The sequence below is a fragment of the Megalopta genalis genome, chromosome 2, assembly GCF_051020955.1.
Source record: "Megalopta genalis isolate 19385.01 chromosome 2, iyMegGena1_principal, whole genome shotgun sequence".
NCBI lineage: Eukaryota > Metazoa > Arthropoda > Insecta > Hymenoptera > Halictidae > Megalopta > Megalopta genalis.
The window spans coordinates 24,510,108-24,536,371 of NC_135014.1; the positions used below are offsets into that span (position 1 = coordinate 24,510,108).

General features: G+C 38.6%; 4 protein-coding genes across 50 annotated transcripts in view; 2 read left to right on the plus strand and 2 right to left on the minus strand.

The window, feature by feature from the left end:
* Positions 1-632: 632 nt before the first annotated feature.
* Positions 633-5,164, plus strand: Nsun2 (tRNA (cytosine(34)-C(5))-methyltransferase Nsun2). The gene is made up of 14 exons (XM_076518844.1): positions 633-765; positions 1,079-1,323; positions 1,581-2,060; positions 2,128-2,212; positions 2,296-2,458; positions 2,528-2,635; positions 2,720-2,907; positions 2,986-3,130; positions 3,192-3,497; positions 3,766-4,145; positions 4,222-4,389; positions 4,458-4,610; positions 4,683-4,884; positions 4,967-5,164. The coding sequence occupies exons 2-13, from the start codon at positions 1,258-1,260 to the stop codon at positions 4,844-4,846; spliced, it is 2,406 nt and encodes an 801-aa protein (XP_076374959.1). The 5' UTR covers positions 633-765; positions 1,079-1,257; the 3' UTR covers positions 4,847-4,884; positions 4,967-5,164.
* Positions 4,881-17,054, minus strand: LOC117220588 (centrosomal protein of 104 kDa). 2 transcript variants are annotated; one of them, XM_033470691.2, is made up of 16 exons: positions 16,247-17,054; positions 15,328-15,492; positions 12,927-13,138; positions 12,660-12,846; positions 11,822-12,033; positions 10,951-11,152; positions 10,491-10,638; positions 9,964-10,090; positions 9,666-9,892; positions 8,992-9,261; positions 7,949-8,162; positions 7,600-7,778; positions 7,367-7,512; positions 7,191-7,292; positions 6,715-6,840; positions 4,881-6,417 (listed from the first exon to the last, which is right to left on the minus strand). In XM_033470691.2, exons 1-16 carry the CDS (start codon positions 16,284-16,286, stop codon positions 6,347-6,349), a joined length of 2,628 nt encoding a protein of 875 aa, XP_033326582.1. In that variant the 5' UTR covers positions 16,287-17,054; the 3' UTR covers positions 4,881-6,346. The 2 variants fall into 2 exon arrangements, with proteins under 2 accessions (XP_033326582.1, XP_076374958.1); XM_076518843.1 differs by having other exon boundaries at positions 7,949-8,180.
* Positions 17,055-17,196: 142 nt separating this feature from the next.
* Dpm1 (Dolichyl-phosphate mannosyltransferase subunit 1) lies at positions 17,197-18,729 on the minus strand. 2 transcript variants are annotated; one of them, XM_033470696.2, is made up of 4 exons: positions 18,518-18,729; positions 18,197-18,433; positions 17,602-17,792; positions 17,197-17,535 (listed from the first exon to the last, which is right to left on the minus strand). In XM_033470696.2, the coding sequence occupies exons 2-4, from the start codon at positions 18,419-18,421 to the stop codon at positions 17,316-17,318; spliced, it is 636 nt and encodes a 211-aa protein (XP_033326587.2). In that variant the 5' UTR covers positions 18,422-18,433; positions 18,518-18,729; the 3' UTR covers positions 17,197-17,315. The 2 variants fall into 2 exon arrangements, with proteins under 2 accessions (XP_033326587.2, XP_033326586.2); XM_033470695.2 differs by having other exon boundaries at positions 18,197-18,407; positions 18,518-18,728.
* A 2,336-nt stretch (positions 18,730-21,065) lies between these two features.
* Dscam1 (Down syndrome cell adhesion molecule 1) overlaps positions 21,066-26,264 on the plus strand; it is a 171,053-nt gene continuing 165,854 nt past the window's right edge. For all 45 annotated transcript variants that reach the window (XM_033470791.2, XM_076518833.1, XM_076518815.1 and 42 more), the window contains exons 1-2: positions 21,066-21,177; positions 25,659-25,782. In XM_033470791.2, the coding sequence (XP_033326682.1) occupies positions 25,695-25,782 (88 nt within the window). In that variant the 5' untranslated portion in view covers positions 21,066-21,177; positions 25,659-25,694. The remainder of the gene's footprint in view (positions 21,178-25,658; positions 25,783-26,264) is intronic.

Genomic DNA, 26,264 nt, shown 5'->3' on the forward strand with positions numbered 1-26,264 from the left:
TTTGCGTAATTTTTGGTATAAGTATGTACGAATATCAGCATATACATATACGAGAACACATTAACAATTACGACGTCGCTATTTTGTATGCCTTTCTTAATATCTTCGTATTAAGAAATAGTAACTTCCATATTAAGACGAGTATTATTGCATAAGCCTTATTATAAGAAGTTATGTAGATGTGTGGAAATTTTGTTAATATTACTTATAAACTATAAATATTAAAAACCGTACTTATATTCTACAGAATTAATTCTATTCTATTCTTACAGGACTATTCTACTTATATTCCTTGGACTAATATATTTAAATAGTTAGGCGGCATATACATATGGATGACAATTGTAATTAAAAAATATGTGAATTCAAAATTTCAAAGTTTTTTAACAATTTAATATGTATAATAAATTAAAAATGGATTTTTTGTTCAAGTCAACGAATAACTACATAATTGTTTAATGAAAGTATTTCAAATAAAACATGTTGTAGCTTAAGGGACTATTTCTGTATTATGGTTTTTTAAAAGCTAGCAATGCTGTAAATTTAGCCACCTCAGACATATGTATACATATTTTTCTCTGTTACAATCAGATGTAGTTCACTAAGCTGTCCGTTCCATTTAGATAGAGCCACTATCGTACCACAGCATTTTCTACAGACCCTGAGACGAAAAAAGCATTACATGGAATCCTAAGTCTGTGCTTCATAGTTGTATTTGGACGTATGCACACACGTTTCTGCTCATACACGTACATGTCGCTATAGGTGAATTTTTAAGGATGATTTTTAACTGTTACTGACTAAAGAACTAGCACGAAATCATCCCTTTTTGTTTTGTATAATTTTCGTCTTTTTTTGCCATGAATAATTATGTGGAATTTGAATTTTCTCTCACCTGTTGCCAAACACCCTCTATTATATATGTATATACGTACATTATACATGCGTATGCAATACACATACTATAATAGTATGTATCTATCTATGTATGTGAAAGTGGACTTGTGTCTATTGTCAACCTATCATCCGACACCATAAGATATTCACTAGGAATCTTTGTTTTTTTTGTTTATACTAGCATTAAACATTACAGTATAAATACAATCGAACTATTAATACACGATACATTGGGATAACTTACTGTTAATATCTCTATCGTTGATATTCTTCGAATTCAATAAGGCGAGTTGTTGGTGTTTACTGAACACGTGTTCATTGTTAAATGTTTTGTTGTGAACGCATTTATTCTACATAAAAATGGGGAAAGGACGAAAACATGCGCCGAAAAAGAATTTCGCTGAGAAGCGTCGTGAGAAACAAAAGGTACGAAATAGTTACTCACAAAAAAGAGCACCGGCTTCCAATTTGCGGTTATGTTTAAGAATTTATATGTTAACAATTTCGAATAATTTATTATACAATAATAATACACGAAATGTAGAAAATTGAGAAATAAGAAGGTGTATATACTTTTTGGACCTGTTTGAAATAATTCCAATTTTATTAGTTTCAAATGTATTTATCTATACGGTATAAACAAGTTTAAATAGTAATACATAAAATTATTATAATTTATACAGAAAAAGGATGAATGGGATCACACACCTCATCGTAACTATGCCGACATTATCAGAGAAAATGCAGAATTTGAAAATTATTATAAAACTCAGGGAATTGTACCAGATGATCAGTGGGACTCATTTATGACTATGATGAAAAAAAATCTGCCAGTAGCATTTAGAATTACTGGATCAAAAATGGAAGCTAAGAGATTACTTGAGACTATTAAAGGGGATTTTTTCAAAGAAATCCTAAACACCAGTTTAGAAAATTACTCCGAAAATAGTGAAGAAACCAAGGAGATATTACATTGTCTGCCATTTTATCCTGACTGCTTAGCTTGGCAGCTACAGTTGACGAGGAAAGATATCAGGAGATCTGAAGCTTATTTTAAACTGCATAATTTTTTAGTTGTTGAAACTAATTGTGGCAGTATCAGCCGACAAGAGGTGGTTAGCATGGTACCACCTTTAGTATTAGACGTGAAACCTTCACACAAGGTATAATTATACCCTGTAGTTACAATGTAGTTTTTATACAGATGTAAATTATAATTAATTGAAATAGGTTCTAGATATGTGTGCTGCACCGGGATCAAAAACAGCTCAGCTTATAGAAATGCTACATCCTGATGAGGGAAATGGATTGCCAGGTAGGTGAAAGTTTTGTAGTTAGGTCTAACTTAATTCTTGCATTTCCTTCATATAAATTACTTCTTTTTCCAACATCTTACAGAGGGTTTTGTAATAGCCAATGATTTGGACAATAATCGTTGTTATATGCTTGTGCATCAAGCAAAGAGGCTTAATAGTCCAGTTATTTTAATTACAAATCACGATGCTTCTGTGTTGCCTAATTTAACATTTACAACACCAGATGGTACAAAAGAAGACTTAAAGTTAGTAGAGTTCATGGTATAAACTATGAAGAATTTATAGAATTAAATAATTTATGCATTTTATTACAGATTTGATAGAATACTTGCTGATGTACCATGCAGTGGAGATGGTACAATGAGAAAAAATCCAGATATCTGGTGTAAGTGGAGTCCAGCTAATGGTAATAATCTTCATGGGTAAGTATCACATACTACTAAACAATATATAATTTGATAAGTAAAATAACTAGGATCCATACTGGATTCTCTGTGGATCCACAGAGTTCAATATAGGATAGCAAAGAGGGGTTTGGAGTTATTAGCAGTTGGTGGTAGAATGGTATATTCTACTTGCTCATTAAATCCAATTGAAAATGAAGCAGTTCTACATAGACTTCTTCTCGAAACTGGAGATTCTGTACATATAGTTGAAGGCAGGGATTTGGTTCCCGGATTAGTATGCGATCCAGGTATATTATATGGTACATCTTGAACATTGAATAAATCATACAATTTCTAACTTTATATATTTCTAACTTCATTAATAGGTGTGTCACATTGGTTACCGGCATCGAAAGATTTACAGTATTATAAATCATGGGAAGATGTGCCGGAACAATGGCAAACACAAGTGCGACCGAAAATGTTCCCTCCAAAACCAGAGGATGCTGCTAAATTCCATTTTGAACGATGGTAAATAAAAATATTCGATACTTTCACAATTAATGCTACTTTCATTTTCAAAATTACATAGTATGAGGATATTACCACATCATCAAGACACCGGTGGTTTCTTCGTGGCCGTTTTAGAAAAGGTAAAACCATTACCTTGGGAATCGAGTCAGAATGAGTCTGATGCTAAGGAAGGCACTGAAGAATTAAGCTTGGAGGAAGAGGCAGAGAAAGATAAAGATCACCAATTATCCTCGGGAAAAAAACCATTAAGTGATGATCAGAAACCTCGAGGTCTGAGGAGGAATCGTAGAAAAGCCAAGGGTTTTAGGGAGGATCCGTTTATTTTCTTCAAAAATGATCAGGACGAGGTCTGGTTATCAGTTAAGTAAGTAGTAAATATCATATCACGTTCAATATGTATTTCGACTTCCAATTTTCAATATACAGTTTGTGCAGAGTTTTGTGCATTGAATATGAATTGCTCATATTTTACATTGCTCTAAATTGATCAGAAATGCTTCGTGTATAAAGCTACTTTTTTTGTTAATTTCTATTTAGCGGACAAAAATCTATTTAAAATAGAATACAGTTTATTAATCAATGTAGTGAATTATTTATTCATTTCGTTGATTAATTGAGTACAATTTTTTTAGAAAATTCTATGGTATATCCGACGAACTGGATGCTAAAAGTTTATTAGTACGAAATTTAGGACGTAGGAAAAAAAACATTTACTATACATCACCCGAAATTCGTAACGTTGTTCTGTCGAACGAGGACCAAATAAAATTGATAAATACTGGAGTGAAATCATTTACACGTTGCGAAAGCAGGAACGCGAACAAAAACAACCATTTCCCATATAGGCTTGCGTGGGAGGGCCTGCAAATTCTTATTAATTATATTGGTGATAGCAGAAGGGTTCCAATAAATAGAGAAGATTTAGTAACATTATTGCAAAATAATGATCCTAAGGCAGCACCCGAAATAGTGAAACTTCATCCAGATACACAAGAATCTTTAAAAAATCTTGGTAATAATTTTTGCATTCTTGAAATATATACTCAATGTGGATCTTTTAATGTGAAAATTCATTCATTTTTATTTAGAAACTGGAAGTTGTGTTTTAATTTATGAAGAAAAAGGGACCGACAATCCGAATCCATTGAAATTAAATATAGTAGGATGGAGGGGTACTATGTCTCTCAGGGCTTATGTCCCTTTAATTGACGCGATACATTATTTACGTTTGTTGGGAGCTGATTGTTCAATGTTCGGTAAGTATTTATGAAGTATGTGTTACTCTAAATATAGTGTTTCCTTTATTCGAAAATTTGCATCTCAGAGAGAAACAAATTCAAGGAACGCGCCGAAGAAACAGAAGTTAAAACTGAAGCAGAAGTTAAAACTGAACCAGAAATTACTGTTAAAAAGGAAGTTATTGATGAAGTAAATGCTGATGAAAATATGTCCGAAATAGAGAATAATTTAGAATCCGGTATGTATTCACGAAACATTTTTATTCTATTCTACATACGATACTTTCTTTACTTGAAAATTTCTATTTTAGAAGAAAACAATACCAACAAAACAGCTATTGTCAAATTGGAAAAAATGGATGTTTTAGAAACATCTGTGGAATTAGGGAATACCCAATCGGAAGTTACTGACGATGCAAAAGTTAGTGAAAATAATGTTATCGAAATGAAGGATATTTCAGAGACGACCAATTGAAAACTACCAAACGAATCGAAAGAATAACACGCAATTCTGTAATATAAATTGCTGTTTCTTTAATGTCATTATAAATATCAGTAGCATGTCTTAAGAGTAAAAAATTTTATTTTATTTAAGTCGTGTATGATGGTGCTCCACTCGTTGAAGTCCAAGAAGAGTGTCAAGACAGGTCATGTTTAATATGGCACGATTAAACTTACTACAATGAGAACGAAAATAAATTACTTCTACGGGACAAGAAAGTTACAATGATCTTATGGGAAATGCCGTGTTTACTATCCATTTTCAATGAAATAATTTATGAAATTACATATATTACTCCGAGTTATTTTGAGCGACGAGTACCCTTTCCTTTCGTTCATCATGTTCGGCCACTAGGATATTATTTGACTCATTGATTATAGTACAAATATTATTATAAACATGGCCGGATGCTGAGGAATCATTCATTCAAAAACGGCGGTCGCCATAACGTTCAATAACATGTTTGTAAATTGTATGGAACTCCTTTTTACTACCGTATGTTAAATTCGAAAAAGATGAGTACTTGCTACAACTCGTTGATATCCGTCTCGGACTATGGTCACACGAGCGTTACGTTCGATTTATGTAATTAATAAATGTCTACATATATTATTTTGACCAGAACAATTCTAATTAATTTGTACAGAACAATTATTTTAAACCACTTTTCCGGAATATTTAAGAAATTATCTATACCAAAAAAATGTCGCAAATAAAATGTCAATTATAGTAATTTAATATAAGAGGCTTTCTTGTACGCGGGCATGTGGAGTACGTTTGAAGGTCAACCGGATTTTTCGGCATACTTATACTTCTTCTGAAAGTATTTAAAAAATAGAATTTATTTGAGAAGTCTTTACAATCCCAATTTGAAGTAGATCTCTGAAAAATGTCTACAGTAATTGCTAAAAAGGGTCATTCTAAGGTCACTTTAAGAAACTAAGTATTTATCCTATTGCTACATGGTACTCGAATTGACATATCTCTTGAATTAATGGTATTTATTTTAATAACAATTTGTCGGTGCTAGATGAAGAGTTGAGCTGAAAAGTTCTATTGACTAATTCACTGAGAAATAAATAATTAAGTCTCTTGTAAGGCACAGTTGACCTTCATACCGATTTAAAATTGAATGCTATGGTTTGTGCATGTAAAAACCCTCGTGTGACCGCAGTTCAGGACTGCAGAGTGCGTTAGATTTCCTGGTCTGGTTGTCAATTTAGTTGATAACAAGACTCCTAATATACTAGAGACTAGAAGATTTCAACTTACGATTAGAAATTTCGTTATAACACAGAGATATATCTAGTAATGAAGGACGGGCTTTTCTATTAAAAAGAAAATAAATCGGTACAAATATGGAAAACGCTGGACAGCTCGTAACACACAAATAAACTATAAAAGAAACATAAAGTAAAAAGTTCTCTAAAAAATTTGTATACTCCGAGGTCTTCGAAAAACTAACGATTAATGTTAGTAATCTCTACTGGTTGGTGATGTCATCTTCCCGCCAAGGTTTTGAGAATTGGATGGAGACTTTGAACCTGCGAATTAAATAATGCATTCATTTGCCACGTAGATGACACACAGTGCTCCGAATTCTCAAAAATAGGAACTCAATGTTAGCAGAAATGTTTTGTAATTATACAGAGTGTTTTGTAATTATCTGTAATTATTTGAAGTATGTTTGTATAATTTTAATTGATTAGCAGCGTGAACATCCCTCAAAGGGGTTGTTTTTCATTCTGATAATCAATAGTATATAAATAACAGTGGTATAAACTTTGCGTTTTTTGCAGATTCAGAGCACTGTGCGGCGAACATAGGCTTTTAACACTTACAGCTTTTTACTAATCTGTTTCTTGGGTTATTTGTACAAGGATGATCACCCATGAGATGCTCCCTCCATTTATTTTGATTCACGAGACTCGAGCAGAGTGGACAACGGTCGTAGCCCTCGATGGGTTCTGTAATGAGACGAAATATAAATAATTGTTTGCGTAATATTGCGTAACTATTGCTTTGCCTTGTATTGTAATCAAAATGACGATTCTAGTTAAGCAAAATTATTTTGTTATTTATCTATTCAAATATTTATTTATTATTCCCAACGTTATTTCTGTTCCTATTTTTACACAAAACAGAAGTTAAATCAAGGCTTGTTTTTGTTGTTAACAACGCCAATAACAATATTCTCACATTTGTCTAACGTGTTAACAGTTCACAGTCGAATAATCATATTCAGAGAAGTTGCTTATTTTCTAAATTTTGCTCAACTAGAATCCTCTTTTTCATCATCATAGCTTGCGATACATACTTGTACACTTATTACTTTTCCTATGCTCATTAAAGGAGTTCTCGTGAATAGCTAGCTTGCAGGTTTCACATTTCACATAATTGCTTCTCATATCACATTCGTCTGAAGCGGACAATGTAAACATAAGCTGTAGAGTAAGCGATCGCCTAAACAATGTAGAACGGTGATGTACTTACTCAACAAGTGAAGGTTCAGATACGAAATTTCTACCACTTGCTTACACGATTCGCATTTCGTCAGCATGGGACAGCTTCTCCAGTAATGAATATTCAGCCCTTCCTCTGAATATCCTTGCCCTTTTGAAAGGCAGAATATGCACATTCTACAAAAGTAGACAATGCAACGATACAAAATTGTTTAGAATGAGGTGACTTCTTTCTCTCGTAAAATCTAATTAGAAATCACTCACTTGTCTCCCTTGTGATCTGTACTATTTTCGGACGGAGATGTTATACTCGTTGAGCTTCCGGTGCTAACGACAGGACTAGTTCTCGAAGGAGATTTCGTCAAGTTTGCTACATTGTTCTCCGTCGTCTTCGTCCGCGTCGGTGTCGTTGTTTTGTGACACGCTTCCGCTTCCTTTTTTCTCTGTAAACGTGCAAATAGAGACATATCATAAATGTCTACACTCATGTAACACCAAATATAGTACCTCATAACAAGATTAAAATACAGATTTAATAAAGTATCAAATGAGAACAATGTAGCGTCCTAAACAATAAAGCTCTGACTCGCTCGTATTTTGATATCTTTAATACCTGAAGGTCGATGAGGTCAAACTCATGAAACAGTTGACGGTATAACAAGTTCCTTCTTGTGATGTCATCATCTGGAGGCAACTGTTTACGGACCAATCTTGGATTGACCTTGTATACCAGCACCAGAATCCTCTCCGACACCTTCCTGACCGCTTCCGCTGGGTGATGCAACCCCGAAGAACCTAATTCCGAGAGCGTCCGACACGTGAGCCCGCTGCAACAATTACAATATCTTATCAGAGTAATTGCGTTTGACGGCTGGGGGCTTAATGAGGTGAATGAACCTCCGCTAATGACTGCCACAAGGACGGCCCTGGTGAAAGTCATTGACAGAGGCTGAACAATGTTCATGAGATAGGGGATGATCTAAACAACTACGGCGTGACTATTTTAACCCACTGGAATATGTTGAAAAGTGTTTTTAATACTAGAGCTGTCAAACTTATTTAGGGTTTGGTAGTTCCAGTATTAAAGAGCTGTTGACTGGTGCTTTTAATTGTAATTTTGTTTACTGTAATACTTGAACTAATGGAACATTAATAATTTGTAGATATTCTATGAGAGTTAAGTACTAGATTTCTTTCAGAATTTTATGTCAACTGTGATACTATTTAATTTTCAACACAGTTTCAATTGTTCTCTCTTTACAATTTAAATGTCACACTCTTCTTAACAGAGCGCAAATGCTAAATTGACTGTTATACTTTTATAACATTACAGCTCATTTTTAAACTGATTCAAAAAATATTTCTACCACGTTTGTTCCTCTTTGTACAAATACTTTTCAGTAGTATCTGACATTTTCCAACTCATTAAAATAGACACACGGTGCATTCTATTTTCCAAAAGAAGAAGCCTTAAAGTGCATATCAGTCATAATAATTGTCCATCCCACTTCAGTTTGACAAAATACAAGTGGCAAGAGTGGCGTGACAGCTATTAAGACTGTCAATGAGAAACCCAGGTCTCTTTTTTTTCCAAAAAATAGATCATAGCAGTTAACATAAAGTCCGATAAGCGAAGATTCTGTTCTTCAGGGTCACCTTTGTTTGTCAGTAGAAATCCCATGGTTGAGAATCAATTGCTCCACCATCTCCAGCCTGCTAAGGGCCAGTCGTTGGTGCGTACTACTGCTGACTGGCCTCGTTAAATGTACCGGTATTAAATGCAATTCCCTGACACACTTGCAGTCTGCCATACTTAGTATTGTGTGCACTGCCATGTTGTGGATCCTAGGTGTGGTGTCCCCTGATTTGGTCAACAGTTCCGGAAGAAGTCGTTCCACGCTTCTTGCGATTTCGTTGGACGACACTCTGGAAAGGGGTTCGTACTTACATCAACTGCAGATTTATGATTCTACTGCATGCACAGTAAATAATAATTATATATTATAATATTTCAAACCGTTTGTACAAGATACTCTAATTTTGTATTATATTATATATATTACAAATTATTATATTATATTACATATATTAGTATATTATATTATATAATATATATTACTATATTAAACTATATAATGTATATTAAATTATATTACTATATTATATTATATCACATATATTATTATATTATATTATATACAATAATTTGTAATAATTTATAAATTTATATCTGATTTCAAAATTAGTATCTTGTACAAACAGTTTAAAATATTACACTGAACAAATTCATGCTTATTTCAATTGCTATATTGTGAAGAGAATGATCATACCTATCTGTCGCAAATTCGGAGAAGAAAATCCTAATTAATTGCGCCGCTAGACTATACACGCTGTAGACCTTGTCCCTGAGAGCTCTATGCAGAAGCAGAATCGCAGCCCTGGCGGTTTTATTCGCAGAGTGTTTCAATACTTCCGGATCGAACGTCTTCAATTCCTCCTTCAGCTGCATCAAGCCTTCCTCTTTATCCGTGAATTGTTTCGAGTAGAATTTCTCCACCTAATACAACGCGGACTTCGTTAGTCCGTGTGTAGGAGTCAATGGAAAAATTATTTCGAAACTTGCATCACCATTTCCATTCCGAAGACCGCTATTGGTAACGCAGCTTGCTTCTTCTCCCTGTCGTTCAGCTTCGAGATCACTTTCGTCTCCGTGTTCTCCATGTGACATTCTCTCGTGAACTCGTTCGTGTGCGAGCTGCAGTGCAAAATAGAGCATATCGAATTTAAGAGATCGTTAAATCCTAGCGAAGAACTATTGGCATTTGCATAAATTAAAAATGGACTATTTTAAGAGACTTATTTAGAGGACTTATTTCACGAAATCGTATAAAAGCTATGGCGTTTTTAGGAATTTATTGTAGGAAGACTTAATGCTCTGCAGGGCTAAAAAAATATGTTCGATAGATTCAGTGTATGATTGAATATTATAGGCAAATTTTTGATCAGTGCAAAATCTTGTAGAAAAAATAATAATTCTAATTCAATTACTAGATTTTGTTACCGGGGGTAACATCTTCGTACAATCAATCAAATTATTATTATTTTTGCAGTTACGCTGTGCTCTTTTGTGATTAACAATTTGAAAAAATAATTACTGTCTCAGAGCAGGAATCGTCCTCTCCTCGTAAGCTTCGTAACTAGATCGAAGTGCCGGTCCCGCCGACTTTGTTTTCCGTCTGAGGGATCCTTTATTGCAGTTGTTCTGTCTCTCGACGACTCCGTTCGTAGGGCTGTCGGTAACTTCTGCGAAATTAGAAAGAACAAATGTTTCATTAATCCTTGGTTGATAGCACGAACATAGAAGAAATTAACCCCTTGCATTGTAACAATAATAATCTACTAAATACAGACGTTGCGCGGTTCCTTTAAGTCGAGGTAAAATTCAACCCTTCGGCAGTCGAGGGATAAACGCAAAGGGTTCACATGCAATAAACACTTTCCTCTCTCGTTTAGGAATGTATTAGCGACGAAGAAGCGCTGATTAACCTAACTGTGAAATTATACTGTGAAGGAGATCACAGTGCAAAGGGTTAATAATCCGTAGAAATATGGTACCGGGGCTGTTTGGTTTCTGATGCAAAGGCGAAACAGGTGGTTGATGAGCGGGACCAGTTGGTGATATAGCTCCATCGCGATTGGGTGGTATTACTAATCTCGGAGGAGACGTAATGTCCTCGGGGGCTGTAGTAGTGTTTGTAGTATCCACCGAAACCGGTTCTTTACCCTCTATCGAAGATTGGTTGTTTTTCTCCAGGGGCTGTTTACGTATGATAGGACACAGCCGAGTGAAATTGGGATGAATCACAGCACAAAGTAGAAACAATAGGCACTTTTGACAGAGTTGACTCTTACCAAATAGTTTAATTTTGATCGCTATAATTTTATTCTTATTTCTGATAACTGCACAATATTCAGGACAATTAGATTCACTCTAATCCTTATTTATTCAATTTTCTGAAATTTCTTCTTGAATTTCTGAACTACTGTTTAAGTTTAAAGATTTATATTTAACCCTTGTAGGACCATTTTATTGTCACAAGTGAGAAGAATAATTTTCAATAATCCAAATTAAAAATTTAAATCAACAAATTAAACTGTAATTAAATTTTAAAGGGTTCCCCCTTTCTATATTCTTCATTTTATTTTACACGATAAATTTTATTACTATTATTATCGTTAACTAAACAATTACTAATGAATAAATTAGGTTTGTGCTAAATAATTTCTATTTATTCAAGGGAAATGATCAAAAGTTGTCACAAAGCTTGTGAAGTCATTAGCGACAGTCATAAGAGGGTTAAATGTATTGTAAATCTAATTGAGAACAATTGTTAATTACAATCACTATTGATTTCGCTGAATAGTCAAATTGTTTCTTTCGTCGTTCAAGAGTGAACTCCTTTGTCCGACAAATAAATGTACCTACCCCATGAACTTCCAGCAGATCCTGCACCTCTAAGCTCTGGTAGACTTGCTGCCTATATTGCTGCGCTTGTGCTTTCTTCGCTTTGGCCTTATCATAATCCTCCAACGCGATCGCATACTTCTTCTCCAATTCGTACTTTCCAAGGCGCTCTCCGGCTTTCCTCAGATTTTCCATGGCCACTTTCAGCTTTGAAGCGTACTCGAACCTTTCCTCTGGAAATTAAAAGGATTTTACTTTTGCTTCTTCAAAAAGAAACTCGTGAAATTAATCATTATTCATTCTTCTACTAAGGAATTCAATATATTGAGCATTTTGGTTCTGTCGACCACGAACATTCTACAAAATCAAAGTGTGTCTATTTAATATTTTTTAAATTTAACAATAATAATATTTATTAATCTATTATTGTGTGTGTATATTAAACAATGCATTATCATACATGTATATGAAAGAATGTATTATTGTATATGTATATGAAACAATGTATTATTATACATGTATATGAAACAATGTGTTATTATACGTGTATATGAAACAATGTATTATTATACAAGTATATGAAACAATGCATTATTATACATGTATATAAAACAATGTATTATTATACATGTATATGAAACAATGTACTATTATAAACACATATGAAATGATATATTATTGTACATGTATATGGAACAGTATATTATTATACATGTATATCACGATGCTACAGAATATTTTATAACGTCTATATGATTTTATAGTTCAAAGAGAATTTAAAAAAGGAATGATCGTAAAAAAATGTAATCGAACTAATTACTCTCAAGTGTCGTCCTTTTAAAATGATTTCGATACGCACCTTCGACCGCTTGCAACTTCTTCGCCTCCATCTGCCGGACGATTTTAGCTACGTCGCGATCGACATACATTTCGAAGGCTAGATCGTCGTAGGGAGATGTGTAATGAGGATTGTACGGCGCGTCCCCTTGACCCGATAGCTCCTGCCCGTAAGGTTCGCCGAGGATATTGATAGCGATAAGACCGACCTGGAAAATCAGCGAATAGAAAAGCTTGCTCCCTCTCGATTTTACCGGTGCCAGAAACGCGTCGTGCTGGAGAAAATAACCTGCTGATAAACATTGTGCGCGTTGCTGTGCGGTTTGTGCAGTCTCAGCTTCAAGGAGACAGCTTCCGTCTCCGGAAGCGCGACGCTTTTAAGCTCCCTGCTTTTGTACATGGTCGAAGCGTTGTCGGACAACGTAATGTAACCCAAATAACTGAACTCCGTTGTCACCGAGGCGTTCTCCTCGACCGATGTCCAGATCTCCAGTTTTTCCGCTGCAACGAAAAAGCTTGCGCCAGTGATTAAACGCTTCCTCCGACGAACCCTTTCGACGATAATTCTACTGTGATTGAGAACAATTCTCGCGTCGCATTTTCTATTTTAGAAAATTATATTTGCACATATTTTTTATATAATTAAACTATTATTATTTAGATTAATTTTATTTTAAACAGATACGATCGCGAGGAAAGTCGACAACCGTTTCTTCTCTTGCCGATGACAATAAGATAACTTATTAGGATATCCGTGTTTTTTAATTTTTCTGGTATTTTGACTATTCTGTGTCTCACCCTCTTATTCTTGTCGTATTCCTGTCGTAAGTTAATTGTAATAGAAATAGCGAAAAGTCTGAATAAATTCAATCTTGTCATTCTTGTACAGCAACGACAGACACTTTTAATTCTGCGAAGGTTTCGCGTTAACATTTTGAGCTCGTATAAAATAACAAAGCGTCCGCACACTGTCTGCAGGCTGTCTGCGGGTAATATCTCGGAATCGGAGCAATTTAGTTAATGAAACAGAACCGCTGGGTTCAAATTCCACACGGGAGGAACTCTCTTAAACCTTCTGCAATCTAGAGATTTTAATGGAATTGAATTCCCTCGGATGCATTTTAATGTTTGTTGATAACCGCGGCGGTCATATGTTCGCGATACGAAAGACGTAAACTTGCATCGTGACGTGTTCAAGCTGACTAAAGTTGTCTGGGTGTTAATGAAGCTATAAAAGTGTTAATGAAAGCATGAAAGCAGCATCAATGAAATTATGAAAAATAGTGTTAGTGATTATACTCAGAAGATAATTTAAAATTTGTTCAAAGACATCTCCCGGTCGCTTCGGTAAGAATAGTGTTAAATTAATTGCTTCGAAGCTGCGAAACTTTACGGAGTCGCGACGTTGCATTCAACGTGTTGTAGAATATAGTGATTTACGTGTAATTGATGGTTTGTGAGAGGAACAATGACGATTAAAAAGTGTCGAGCGCTATTCATCGCCGAGCGGAATAAGAGGAGAGGACGAATCAGGGAGAGCAAATGAAAATTGCTTTAGGAAATCAGGGTGAGGGAGTTAATGCGATTTTCATTCGTAACTAGGTTGCATTTTACGGGACACCAAGGGTTCTGAATTCTGCAGATTCTATGAAGCATTTCTTTTTTCTGTGCAATGTGCATCGAACATCGTTGCGCGAACTTAAAGAGCATGATCGTTTAAAAACACGTGGCTACCACAAGTTAATTATCTAAGTACAGGGAAATTAATAATTATTACATATTAAATTAATAAAAGGCCATCATCAAAGTTGCTTCTGTTGAAAAAATCAAATTCGTACGTGTTCGGTATGTTACAAAATTTTTTAATCGGATTTTCTCGAACAGTAAATTTTACTCTACGCTTTGCGTTAAATAATAGTATTTATATTATATAATAATATTTCAGTGTTGTATATATTGGCAAAATTTTCAATTACATTCCATCGAAAACAAATTTTTAAATTGAGTTCGCACCGCAACGACATTTTATGCCGTGTTCTTTATTTATTATCCGATCCGCAGTATAGCATTTCGACATTTATGCTATTCTCCTCACAAAGAACCTATTCGAGCGCACGTGTGCATGCCAAATTTTTAACTTCCAAAGGCTGGCATGTTAAAAAAAATGTTTCCACGGTATTATAAACCATAAAAAAATAACGTTACAGTAACGTTCATGAAATGGCCAGTTCTGCCACGTCGTTTATTATGCTCGTAACAATATTAAGCAACAATTATATCCAATTTAATTTCGTTAAAATTTGCGACAAGTAGAAAAATATTCTGTTTCTCATGCTTTAAAATCGAATCGTTACGTTCTAAGATATTTCACGATGTTCTTCCAATGTCAACGTTCGCGTTCTAACATCGTTAAAAACCACCAAAAATTGGCGATCCATTCTTTCGTATTGAAATAATTACACCGTTCAGACTGATCGCGAAATAAATCATGCCGCTGCAATCGCGTCAGATTCAATGCCAAAGGCAGCTTTTAATGATAGGAAGCTTTCTCAGAAACGGTGCCAAGTAATCAAATTTCATTCTACGTCCCTTGCTCTCCGTCGAATCACCGCGTTTCCTCAGCCGTACTGCAATTTCCAATGCACCTCGCACCTTCGCCGAAACAATGAAAGCATTATTTATCGACTCACGGATAAGATATTGGTGAGCCAACACTTGTATCCTAGTGAGCTTCGTCGGGCCGTGCAGCCGTAGAATGAGTTCCTGGGGATACGCACATCTTCTTGAACTCTGCCAGCCCCTTACCGTCGGCCCGTGAACGTTCAGCTCCAACGAGGAGTGCCTGTCCTCTTCGCCTATGGTTATTTAAAGATTACAGATACGTACAAACCCGGAACAATCGCAATCACTGTGAAAATCGCGTGCCGCATCGCGATGCTCGCGTTCCATCGAATCGAATCCGCGGACGCCTAATCGAAGCTCCGAGTTCGCGCGATCCGGCAGGATTACATCGTTCTCCTTCACGGGCAAAAAAAAAATGGAGATGCCGATGTAATCGATAATGTTTTAAATTATACTTTCTGCGGCCGGAACGGTCGACACGGACCGTGTCGTTGGCTCGCGTTATCCGCACGGCAGATCCGCGCGTACCGCGAGCGTAACAATTGCCGGCACGGGTCGCATAACTTTCCCAATTATCGGTGATTACAAACGATGAAACCGGGACGATTCGATTCGCCGAACGGCCTGTGCGACTTCATTCGTAAGGCGTAAGGCGATCGCGATCTCCGCGGAAACGTGGCTGAAGCACGTGTCGATTGCTCGCTTGTTAATTTCATTTTACGGGCGCACGCTTTTCCGAAGACGAGGAGAAATCGAAACGGTCCCAAAAAATCGACCGTTTTTTCCTACGGAAAATCAATGCCCGCGTGCGGGAACGTTCGCTACGCGGCTTCAGACGACCGGACGTGTCGTCGCTTCGAACGATCGCTTATCACCGCTTTTGTTCCGCGGAACGAGCCGAACACACTCGGGAAAATCGTGGCGCACGTCGCGAGGTTATCGTAAATTGAGGTTCGAATCACTGTCACAATCTGTTTGTCCCCTTACTGGTGGCGTACACGACGTGGAATCCGATTTTTCTCGGCATGCTGCTGGCTTTTTTTTCTAGCGTCGAGAACACGTCGAGGGCCCGGCGACCGGTCCGCTCCGTCAACAGAAAACTAAGAATTACGATAGGAGAAAGGGGGGGAAAGCGAGGAGGAGAAACGTCAAAATCTAAAAGGCACAGCCATCTGAAAGCTCGATAAGGGAGAGCTTGCAAGATTCACCCCGGCGCGCAGGCAACGCCACTTGCACGTCTGGCCGCGGCGAAGCTTGCGACAGAACTGGCCCGACTGCTCCCCGTTTTCGCCACCGGAAACTCCGATCTCCCGAAACCCCAAGCATTTTCGACTCTCGCCGGTACCAACCCCTCGCGTTTCGTCTGGTTTTACATGATGATGGCACAGATCGAACCCCGTTTTGTCGCGAATCTGAGCGAACGCGTACGCCACCCCCCTTTCTCTCCTACGGGGGATGAGCCACGTAGCTTTTTGCAACGGGGTTGAAGTTGAAAGAAAACACGATGAAATATATACCGCGGTGTTTTTATTATTCTTTTTTGTTTTAATTACTCGTGCACGCTGCGGACCGTTCGAATAAAAATGTCGAAGGATTTATTCGGCGAGAGAGGATTTCGGGAACTTTTGAATTTGGGGGAAATCGAGTCGGCCTGCGAGGACTTCCGGTACGCCTTGACTTTTTGTACGTGGCACATTGTGGCACCGTCTTGCATTCTGCTCAAGTCGAAATATAGACTGTAATTTCGTAATGGATCAATACGCGGAGGCTGCGTGACGTCAGAGGGTGCGGCGAGGGTGGAATTGCTCGCGAGAATCGTTATATGTATTCCGCGTCGCTCATTCACGACCACGTGCGCATCGGCACGTGTTCCCTCAGGTTTTTGGTCGACCGAGTCGATTTATACTGGTTTAGTGGTCAAAGTCGACGAAAGAACGTATATAATAGGGTAATTTTATTATATAAAAGCGTTCGCTGGTACACAATCGTTCAGTCTACACGTGTTCTATGGATTATTATGTTTGGGGAATGTTGTCCGGGAGCCACGCATTCCAGTTTACGTGGTGGCAAACAAATATAGAAGACCTTTTACGAACTGGAAGATCTCCGATCCGCCCAGCTTCGATTCACCGTAAACCCGATCCACGAACGAGATCGGTACCTCACCTATGGTGTAATTGAATTGCCTAGCTCTGACTATCATTTCCATTTGGAACACGTATCCCTTGGACACACAGGACTGAATCAGTTTCTCTAATACCTCTTTCTTGTATAATCTGCGGTTACGAGGACAGGAATTAATATATGAAGATTATTTGTAATAACAGCGTGTGCGTGTTTACCTAAAGCTTCCCGTGAGGTCACTGACACCCGGTCTCAATAGGATTTGTGTCAGGAAGTTAGCTCCTCTGCTTATTAACTTTCTTTTGAAGTCCCAGCCGTAAACTCCTCCCCCGTGAGCGTATCTTGTACCGGTAACAACGTCTAAATCGAGATACCTCTGCTGCTCTATCATTTTGGGAATGAATTTTGGCTGGGGAAAATGAAATATAGATGTGAATTTCAGTTATGTATATAAGCTAGACATGGACAGCGAGCATTCGTAGGGCAACCGCTGGAGAAGACTGATTAGAATATTATGAGTAAACTGTTTCTATTATTTTTCCTTCACAAGTTAAATGGAAAAGGAAACAAATCAAAACAGAGATTGAAGGAGCATCAGTCTTGTTTTCTATGTATAGAATATTCTCCTAAATAAGTTATATACTGTATTCTAACTAAGCTAATGTATACTGTTCTAAATAAGTAATGTGCTGTGTTCTAACTATGCATCTACTTTTACTATTCTTCAATTGTAACAGATCGAAGGGGTATTTCATTGAATCATCCGTGTCCATGTCTGACAGTGACTATCTGTTTGTGAAGAGAATTATGTACATGATGAGACAGATCAGCATCCATGATGACAATGAAATTTCCTGTGGCATGTTTAATTCCATGCATATAAGCTGTCCCCAGTCCAAGCTTCTTCTCCCTCGGTCTCAGTACTATTTTATCTTCGCCGTATACATTTTGGAGCTGTTTTCCCATGTCCAATGTCCCATCCGGAGAACCATCGTCGATTACGATTACTTCGTAATCTAATTCGCTGGAATGTTGCATATGTTCGCTAGACTGTTTAATATTTCATACTTCAGATACTACATCTGTCAGACATTACTTTATTTGTAATTGAGGTTATGTTGGTATGGTAGTTACCTCTCGTCCATGTATTTGACGATAAGCCAGACGATTATAGGTAAATTTTCAACCTCGTTGTAGGTCGGTAGCAGAATCGAGTATTTGTCATTTTTCGCTAACTCCTTTATCTCTTTTTTCGTCTGCTCTTTCTCTACCATCTTGACAGTTTGGGCCGCACGGATGGCTTCTTCCTTATCAAGTGTTGCACCGTCAAAACCACGCGAGTTTGCGGCATGTGTCAGTAAAACAGGGCACTTCCGGTGACGTGTCCAGTCGGCGAACCGACACGCCATCACAAAATGGAGATTCGAATTTCGTGATCCGCATCGTTCATTAAAACAATCTACCGTATTTTATGGAAATTTCGAAGCGAGACTATTTTACGGTTATCGTCTACACGAAGGAATGACAATTTAGAGGTATATAATCAAAGTTAATTAAATCATACTTATTACAGGAAGAAATATTAAAATCGTTTGGAATAGGGGATGAAATGTACTTTTCTTTGGTGACTTTTAATGATTCTTTTTCTAAGTGAATATATATGGCAATAATTCGTACAGTTTTAGTATTTGGAATGGAAAATAATAATTTCATTTATTTAAACAAATGACACAATTCAGAGTTACTAATTTAAAAGATTTATTCTAGTTTTAGTGTTCCTGTTTCGAATGTCTTCATTTTAGTATGTTAGAAAGTAGGTTAGCGTGTCGAAATCACAAAATGTGCATGAAAATTTATGGTTTATAAAGAAATGTGCATTTTTATTGCAAATAATCTTTCCTTTCTTCTTGTACTTGTTTCTACGTATTTTATTAATTACAAATAGGTATAAATCGAATGTTATTCTTCGATGATATTGGAATCTTCCTAAAAGTTTTGTAAAAATTACCAAAAATACTTTTATAGATATGGTGTAAAATTATTAAATTCTACTTTCTCACATTTGCGATTCAGTAACGAAAATCTAAGAGTCTAAGAATAAGTAGTTTTAATACATTAAAATATTAATGATTTAATATTTTTAGGACAAATGTCACCATACGAGCAACACCCAAGCTCATCATCCATCTAATTGAATTATTTAAAGAACCACAGACCAGTGGAATATAGTACCTATATTTATTTAATATAGATCTTAACATACGATTAAGTTCCTTAAAATAAATACTTTTAACATTTTAGAATATTTGGTACTATAAAATGATGTAATAGTACATTTTGTACAGCCGCTATTTTAGTTCAAGCTATCGACACGTAAACCGAGGTTGGCTCGGTATTTTACATACCACAAAGGCTCAACAAGTGTTGAATATGAACCTGAAGAAATCCTACAACATCGAAGTAATTAATTAATGAAACCGAAACTAGGAAGATAAAATTTATCTATAGATCGTGAATTTTTAAAAATTACAATTACTTCATTTTGTCATAAATGCATAAAATCCATAGTCTATTTATGTATTGCAGAGGATGCTACCTTAACCCTTTGCACTCGAAGCAACTTTAACCTTTTCAATCCGTAGTCACTGTTTAATTTGCGATATTTCTGAAAAATATAATCTATCATCATCTTTACATAATTTGTAATATAAATACAGTATCAAATAATTAATTTAGCCTGCGAACGGCTTATACGTACAATTTTAATTAATGACACCTAGATAATCATCGATTAACAATGCTGGTACAGTAACAATCGTGTTAACGCGATTGTCATAATTCTTAGTATTGCAAAAATATTTCTACGAGAGAATTTTCGATAATTTTCTATCGTCGAGCATATATCACAATCAAACTGATTTTATGCAAAAACTACAATGTTAAATGCAAAACTTTGAAGACACTGGACAACATTATAAGCATTATTACACTATTTCCGACTTATCAAAATCATCAAAAGAGAAAATACATCTTCACTTCGTTTCTGTTTCTTAGAATTAACTTCGAGCATTTTGATTTCGCGCAAATATCCGCAGACCAATAATAACAGACATAATCGAAATATGATACGATAAGTACCAAGCACACATTAAGAAACAAACAGTCAACAATATGAACCAGTACCCACTAAAGAAACGAAACAAAAGAATCAGCAGAAATTCCAATCGATCAAATCTCACCAATTTTACAAACACATTTCCATCTTCCATGCGTTCGCGAATGCATTTGCGAGTCAAATCGAAAACAATGAAACCATTAAATCGCGACGAATGTCCTGCGTGAAGCTCGCGGATTTCGACTCCGCATAACGTTAGCCCCGAAACACACGGGCATCGGTCAGATTTCGCGTGGCAGCACGTCGAGCAAGGGGGGTCGACCCAAAAATCGTGGTTGCCTCCAATTTGACAATCGAAAGCCGGCTGCTCGTACGGGTCCGATTGCAATTAAACGAGTAGACGTTACGGTCTCGCGGCGTAGACGACGAGGAGGAACGGTAGCGGGCGTCGGGTGCGAGAAAGGTCGACCAACCGGCGGCGTCCCCACCACCGTTCGGCGTCGCGACGCAAGAGCGTACCACGACGACGACCTCCCACCGCCGACCTCGAGAGATCCCGTGTCCCGAAGCAGAGCGACGCTCCTCGCTGCACTGTTCGGTCGTGCTCGGACCTAGAGTGTTCGTTCTGTTCGCTGTGGTCAGCGTGTGTTCAACCTGCGATCTGATCGACGTGTTCATTGTACGTAACGTAAGCCGGTGCGAACGTCACCCGCGTTCGCACACGTGTGAGTCAGCACGCGTTCGTTAGGATAACAACCCCGTCGCGGTCTCGGTTGCTAAAACTTGAAATAAAAAGAAAAAAAAAAGTAAACGGCCCGGGACCGGTCAAAGTTCGCGAAACCCCGTGGGTGTGTACGTGTGGCACATGTGCTCCTGTGAACGCCGAGAGTGTGACCGTCGCGGGTGATCTCTAGGAGCCGAGAGAGATCCTCTCTCTCCCTCTCTCTCTCTCTCTCTCTCTCTCTCTCTCTCTCTCGGCTTCCATCGAATCGGATCGCAACAGCCCGTTCAGCCGGAGCTCCGATCTTTGAACCGGCTAGCCTCCGCGAGTCCGAGAGAGATATAGCTCCGTCGGAGGAGGATAGGAGAAGCTGCTTTATAAGACAGAGTTAGCCCGTTCGAGACGGAGCCTACGGATTCCTAGAAGTCCGGTGCCCGTTGAATCGTTTCATGGCAGACCGCGCGAGACGATTTATCGTGTCGCAGCTGGGGAGATTCTTTCGCGTAGACCGTAATAGGCCGATGATATAGCAGAGAGTCGAACGCAAGGGTGGTGACCTTCCGCGGGTGACGAGATGATGCGGGATGTCCTAGATTCGTGTGCTCCGGTTCGTAGCCACGGCGCGTCCGTCTCTGTGCCCCGATCGCAGGAGTATCGGTGAATTAATTTAACGGGGGGAGGGGGGGGGGGCGAGTCTTTCTTTCTGTGGCTGCCGAAGGCCCGACCGGGCCCGCCGGTATTTCTGGTCCAGGTAGCCGGCCGGCTACGAGGCATTTTGTAGGCGGCTTTTTCCGGATTTAGCGAACGCTCCACGCAACGAGCAGCTGAAATCGGCCAGGCAGCCGGACTGGCTCGGGCAAATACCTAGCAGCAAGCATGGCGTACGCTGCACGAGGGGTAGATTGGTCCGCTCCGCACCCTGCGATCAATAAACCCACCGAGAGGGAGCAGCTCCGTGACGAGCAGCACTACTCCGTGCTTTCTCTTCTCTGCTCTTCTATGCTCTTCTCTTCTCTTCTTCTTCTTCCACTTCCTCTTCGTCTTCTTTCTCTCTCTCTCTCTTCTCTTCTCTTGCTCTTTCACTTCGCCCCCTCTCCCTTGGCTTTTTTCTTTCTCCGCTCTTTTTGAGCCGATCTTCTCTTTCTCTTCTCTGCTCTTCTCTTCGCTTCTTTTTTCACTTCCTATTCGTTTTTCCTTTCTCTCTGCTTTTTTCTTGCTCTTCAACTTCGTCCCTTCTTGCTCGGCCTTTTTCTTCCTCCGCTCTCTTTGATCTGATCTTCTCTTTCTCTAGCCTTTCTCTCTTCTCTGATCTTCGCACTAGTTTCGCTCATCTTATTCTCTTCGACTTCTGCCTCTGCTCCTTTCTTTCTACTACTCTTTGCCTCTCTTCTCTCTCATTCTCTGTTCTTTCTTTTTCTTTCTTCTTTTTCCTACTTTTCTCCGATCATCTCTTCCTCTACTCTTTCTCTTCTCAGACCTTCTATTCCTCTACTTTCTCTCATCTTCGTCCTTTTCCTCTGCTCTTCTCTCCCTATTTCTCCTTGTCTTCTCTTTCTTTCTCCGTTCTTCTCGACCTATTCTTCTTCCTCTTCGCTCTCTCGCTCTGTCCTACCTGTCCAAGTCTTCTCCGTCGTCTAGCTACCCTTCGTTAAAATACCTTATCTACTAATTCGCCCCTATTCAGGACGTCTGAAAATATTTAGAACGTCGCGTTCCCCCTTAACCCTTTAAGCAAAGCTAGAATATTCGATCGAAATGTAACTCAATTTAACCGTGATCGCTTATTTAAGAACGATTTTATTAACTTAAAGCCTCACATCGAGGACGGTCGGAAATGTTAGCTAGGACAATTCCATTAAACAGGGCATGTATTCCTCTCCTCGTCGTTTCTCTTTACTCTTCTCTGCTGTTCGGTTACATCGTTACATACACAAATGCTTGGTTAAATCGTTTACTTTATTTGTAAATGTTTGCGAAGTCACCGCTATACACGCTCACATGGTTACGTTGCTCTTTTCGTTAGATAATATGAAAGGAAAGATCGATAAATGAAATGAAAATAAATTGAATTTATCATCGGGAAAGTGGTGTGTAATCGAATAAAAGGAATATTAATGCCTTGTCGGCAGATATCGTCGAAAAGAAACCAAGAAAATCGCGATGAAAGCTCAATATTTCCTATTCCAGGAATTAAACAAGATAAGATAATATTATCGATCATTTTTCGAGAACGAGACGATATTTCAGCGAATACTGCCTTCTATTGCGGAAGCCTTTCTCTCTCTCTCTCTCTCTCTCTCTCTCTCTCTCTCTCTCTCTCTCTCTCTCGCGACCCGTCTCTCTCGCCATCTCTCGCGCAGCCCTGCATCCTCCATCCGGTTGGCTGTCTCCTTCCAACTTGACAGCCGGGCGCCCATCAGTGATTCAGCACGTGCACGCTGCTCGCCGGTGGTTTTGAAAAACTGCCGGCAACGTGTCCCAGGGATTATCGCGAGCCAACGGACGCCAAAGGCTTCGCTCGGCCCCGCGCGCGCGTCCGTCCGCCGTCTGCCTCTCTGTCTTTCGTTTCTCACGCGATCCCCGGCGCATCTTATTGTTAGTTCGCTTTTTTCCACTTTCGTCTGCCCCACACGCTTTTAGGCCGTTCGATCATATGCACTCTCTCGCCACGGCTCCGCGTGCACGTATGGCCCCTCCCGCATATCCTCCCAGTCACTTCGCGCAGATTGCTGGTGCGGTTTTTGTTCGGGATACGCCGCGGACAGGGATGGCTGAAACGATGTTTCGAGTTCGGTGCAGACTGTTCCGGATCGTTTACCGTTGCTCTCCGTTCACGTCGACCACGTTCACACAGTGGTCTCCGCGATCGCTGGTTCGATGTAACTTTTACATTTTCACGGATGCGGGAAAGAAAACCCGAGAAAACAGATATATGTATTCACAGGTTTCGATGTTTTCCAATGTAGGATTATGGCGTTTCGTGTTAATGTCTCGGTCGGATAAAAATGCGCAAGTTACTTCGAGGGTATAATTATTCACACCCCCTCCCCGTACACTGTATATACGTATACTCTGTTTATACGAAGTGAATTTTAGACGCTTCTATTTAATAAACGAAAAATCATTGTCACTGCTGGAAGATAGGCATTCCAATTAATATACTTGCCAATTTTGGCAAGCCAGTTTGTAATAAAAATTGTCTGCATCGTTTGCAATAGATAGAGAAACCAACTATTAAATTAAATCTTTTAATAATCATTTAATAAATTAAAAATAATACGTCGAGCTAAATTTTAGCCTATTCAGTGTACAATAAAAATTGTCTGCATCGATTATAACAAATAGAAAGCAACCATCCAGTTCAGTCTTTTTATGATCATTTACTAGATTACAAATAATACCTCCAGTGTACAATAAAAATTGTCTGCGTCGACTACAAAAAATAGAAACCAACCATCTAGTTAATTCTTTTTATAATCCTTTACTAGATTAAAAATAATACGTCAAGCTTAATTTTAACCTATTCAGTGTACAATAAAAATTGTCTGCATCGACTACAACAAATAGAAATCAATCATCTGGTTAATTCTATTAATAACCATTTACTAGATTAAAAGTAATACACCGAGCTAAATGTCAGCCTATTCAGTGTACAATAAAAATCGTCTGCATCGACTACAAAAAATAGAAACCAACCACCTACTTAATTCTTTTAATAACCATTTACTAGATTAAAAATAACATATCGACATCCCCAAATCCTTTCAATCATTCCACCACTTTAAATTACAACTACCCAATTTTTCTGTAAATTCCTGAAATCTGCAGCTTGCTTGCATTCGCACCCCCTTCAAGTTTCGCCCATCCCTGATCAGCTGATCACGCTTAACCCCGATCCCCGTCGCTTTTGCCCGGCGATTTTCGTTCGTTTGCTCGCGCTATGCTAATTCTCGATGGCCGCAGAGTAGCGTGTCGGTCGTATGAAAATGTAGAAACACAGGTAACTGTCAAGTACGACCGATGATCAATGAGCTTCTGTTTGCAAAGCATGCGCAGCTCTCGCGCCGCGTCCAACGCATGCCGATTTTTTGTTCACGGGATCACGGAAACCGTTTCCCGTGTTTCATTCAAGGGTTGACGATCGCCGTGACGAGGAGCCGGCCGCACCGAATCAACCCGGTCGGCCTTGAACCCCCTGAAAGGTCGTCGCGATTCGAGCATAGTGACCGCATGCATAGTAGGCGGGAGCCACGGGTCCTCGTGGCCGACGGGAAGCGCGACTTAAACGCGATTTAGGACGTGGCTCGTTCGTTTCTTTCGCGTTGCATCCGGCCCGGAAGAATCAGCGCGGCTGTTGCGATCAATTTCGAGACGCGGGTTCTCGAGCGATCCTCGTTCGAGTTGTGTGTTCATCTTTTTTTGTTTCTGTGCGACGTCAGGCGAAAATCAGTGCGTCTGAGAAGACCGGGATCAAGATGTGGCGTAATCCTCAGGGAGGAGGGTTTACTATACCCAACTTTATTACGACTATGATACTACTGGCACTAACGGCGATGACAAATGGTGAGTTCGAGAATAACGCGAAAGCTGCAGCGTTGCACGTCGTGCAACGTTCTGAATAGTAGATCCGACGAATTTCATTCGAACTGAAAATGAGAAAATCGTTCGTTCGATAGTGAACGCAATGGAAATGGAAATATAAATACCAAAGGAATAGGATTAAATCTTAGCGGACCAAATTTTTTAATATACCGCCAATTTCAAGCTGTTTTTCATACGAAGAGAAATTTTGTAGTAGAGATCTTTGCGTCAAATATAGAAAAGAAATGTGCATTTTTTAATAATGCTTCATTGATACATTTTCGTCGAAACAGTCGTGTCTGTTCGTACGAAGTTTCCTGCCAGATTTTATTACGGTTTTATTGATCTCTGTCGCGTGCACGGCGGCATTGGACCGTCAGGGGTTAAAAGTAAAAGTAAAATTAATGAACTGTTTCGTTACTTTTTTATTGTAAACGCGACGAGAGGCGAATGATGGAAGAAAT

Bases quoted from the DNA above. Each gene is read 5' to 3' on its own strand.
- Nsun2 (XM_076518844.1), top strand. From the start codon at position 1,258: ATGGGGAAAGGACGAAAACATGCGCCGAAAAAGAATTTCGCTGAGAAG. The intron at 1,324-1,580 runs GTACGAAATAGT...TAATTTATACAG, and splicing joins AGCGTCGTGAGAAACAAAAG to AAAAAGGATGAATGGGATCA. The intron at 2,636-2,719 runs GTAAGTATCACA...GTGGATCCACAG, and splicing joins AATGGTAATAATCTTCATGG to AGTTCAATATAGGATAGCAA.
- LOC117220588 (XM_076518843.1), bottom strand. From the start codon at position 16,286: ATGCCGAGAAAAATCGGATTCCACGTCGTGTACGCCACCA. The intron at 15,493-16,246 runs GTAAGGGGACAA...AAATAACCATAG, and splicing joins CCACGTCGTGTACGCCACCA to GCGAAGAGGACAGGCACTCC. The intron at 9,262-9,665 runs GTATGATCATTC...ACCCCTTTCCAG, and splicing joins TCCGAATTTGCGACAGATAG to AGTGTCGTCCAACGAAATCG.
- Dpm1 (XM_033470695.2), bottom strand. From the start codon at position 18,657: ATGGTAGAGAAAGAGCAGACGAAAAAAGAGATAAAGGAGTTAGCGAAA. The intron at 18,408-18,517 runs GTAACTACCATA...GCAACATTCCAG, and splicing joins GTCAAATACATGGACGAGAG to CGAATTAGATTACGAAGTAA. The intron at 17,793-18,196 runs GTACATAATTCT...CATTTTCCCCAG, and splicing joins ATGCTGATCTGTCTCATCAT to CCAAAATTCATTCCCAAAAT.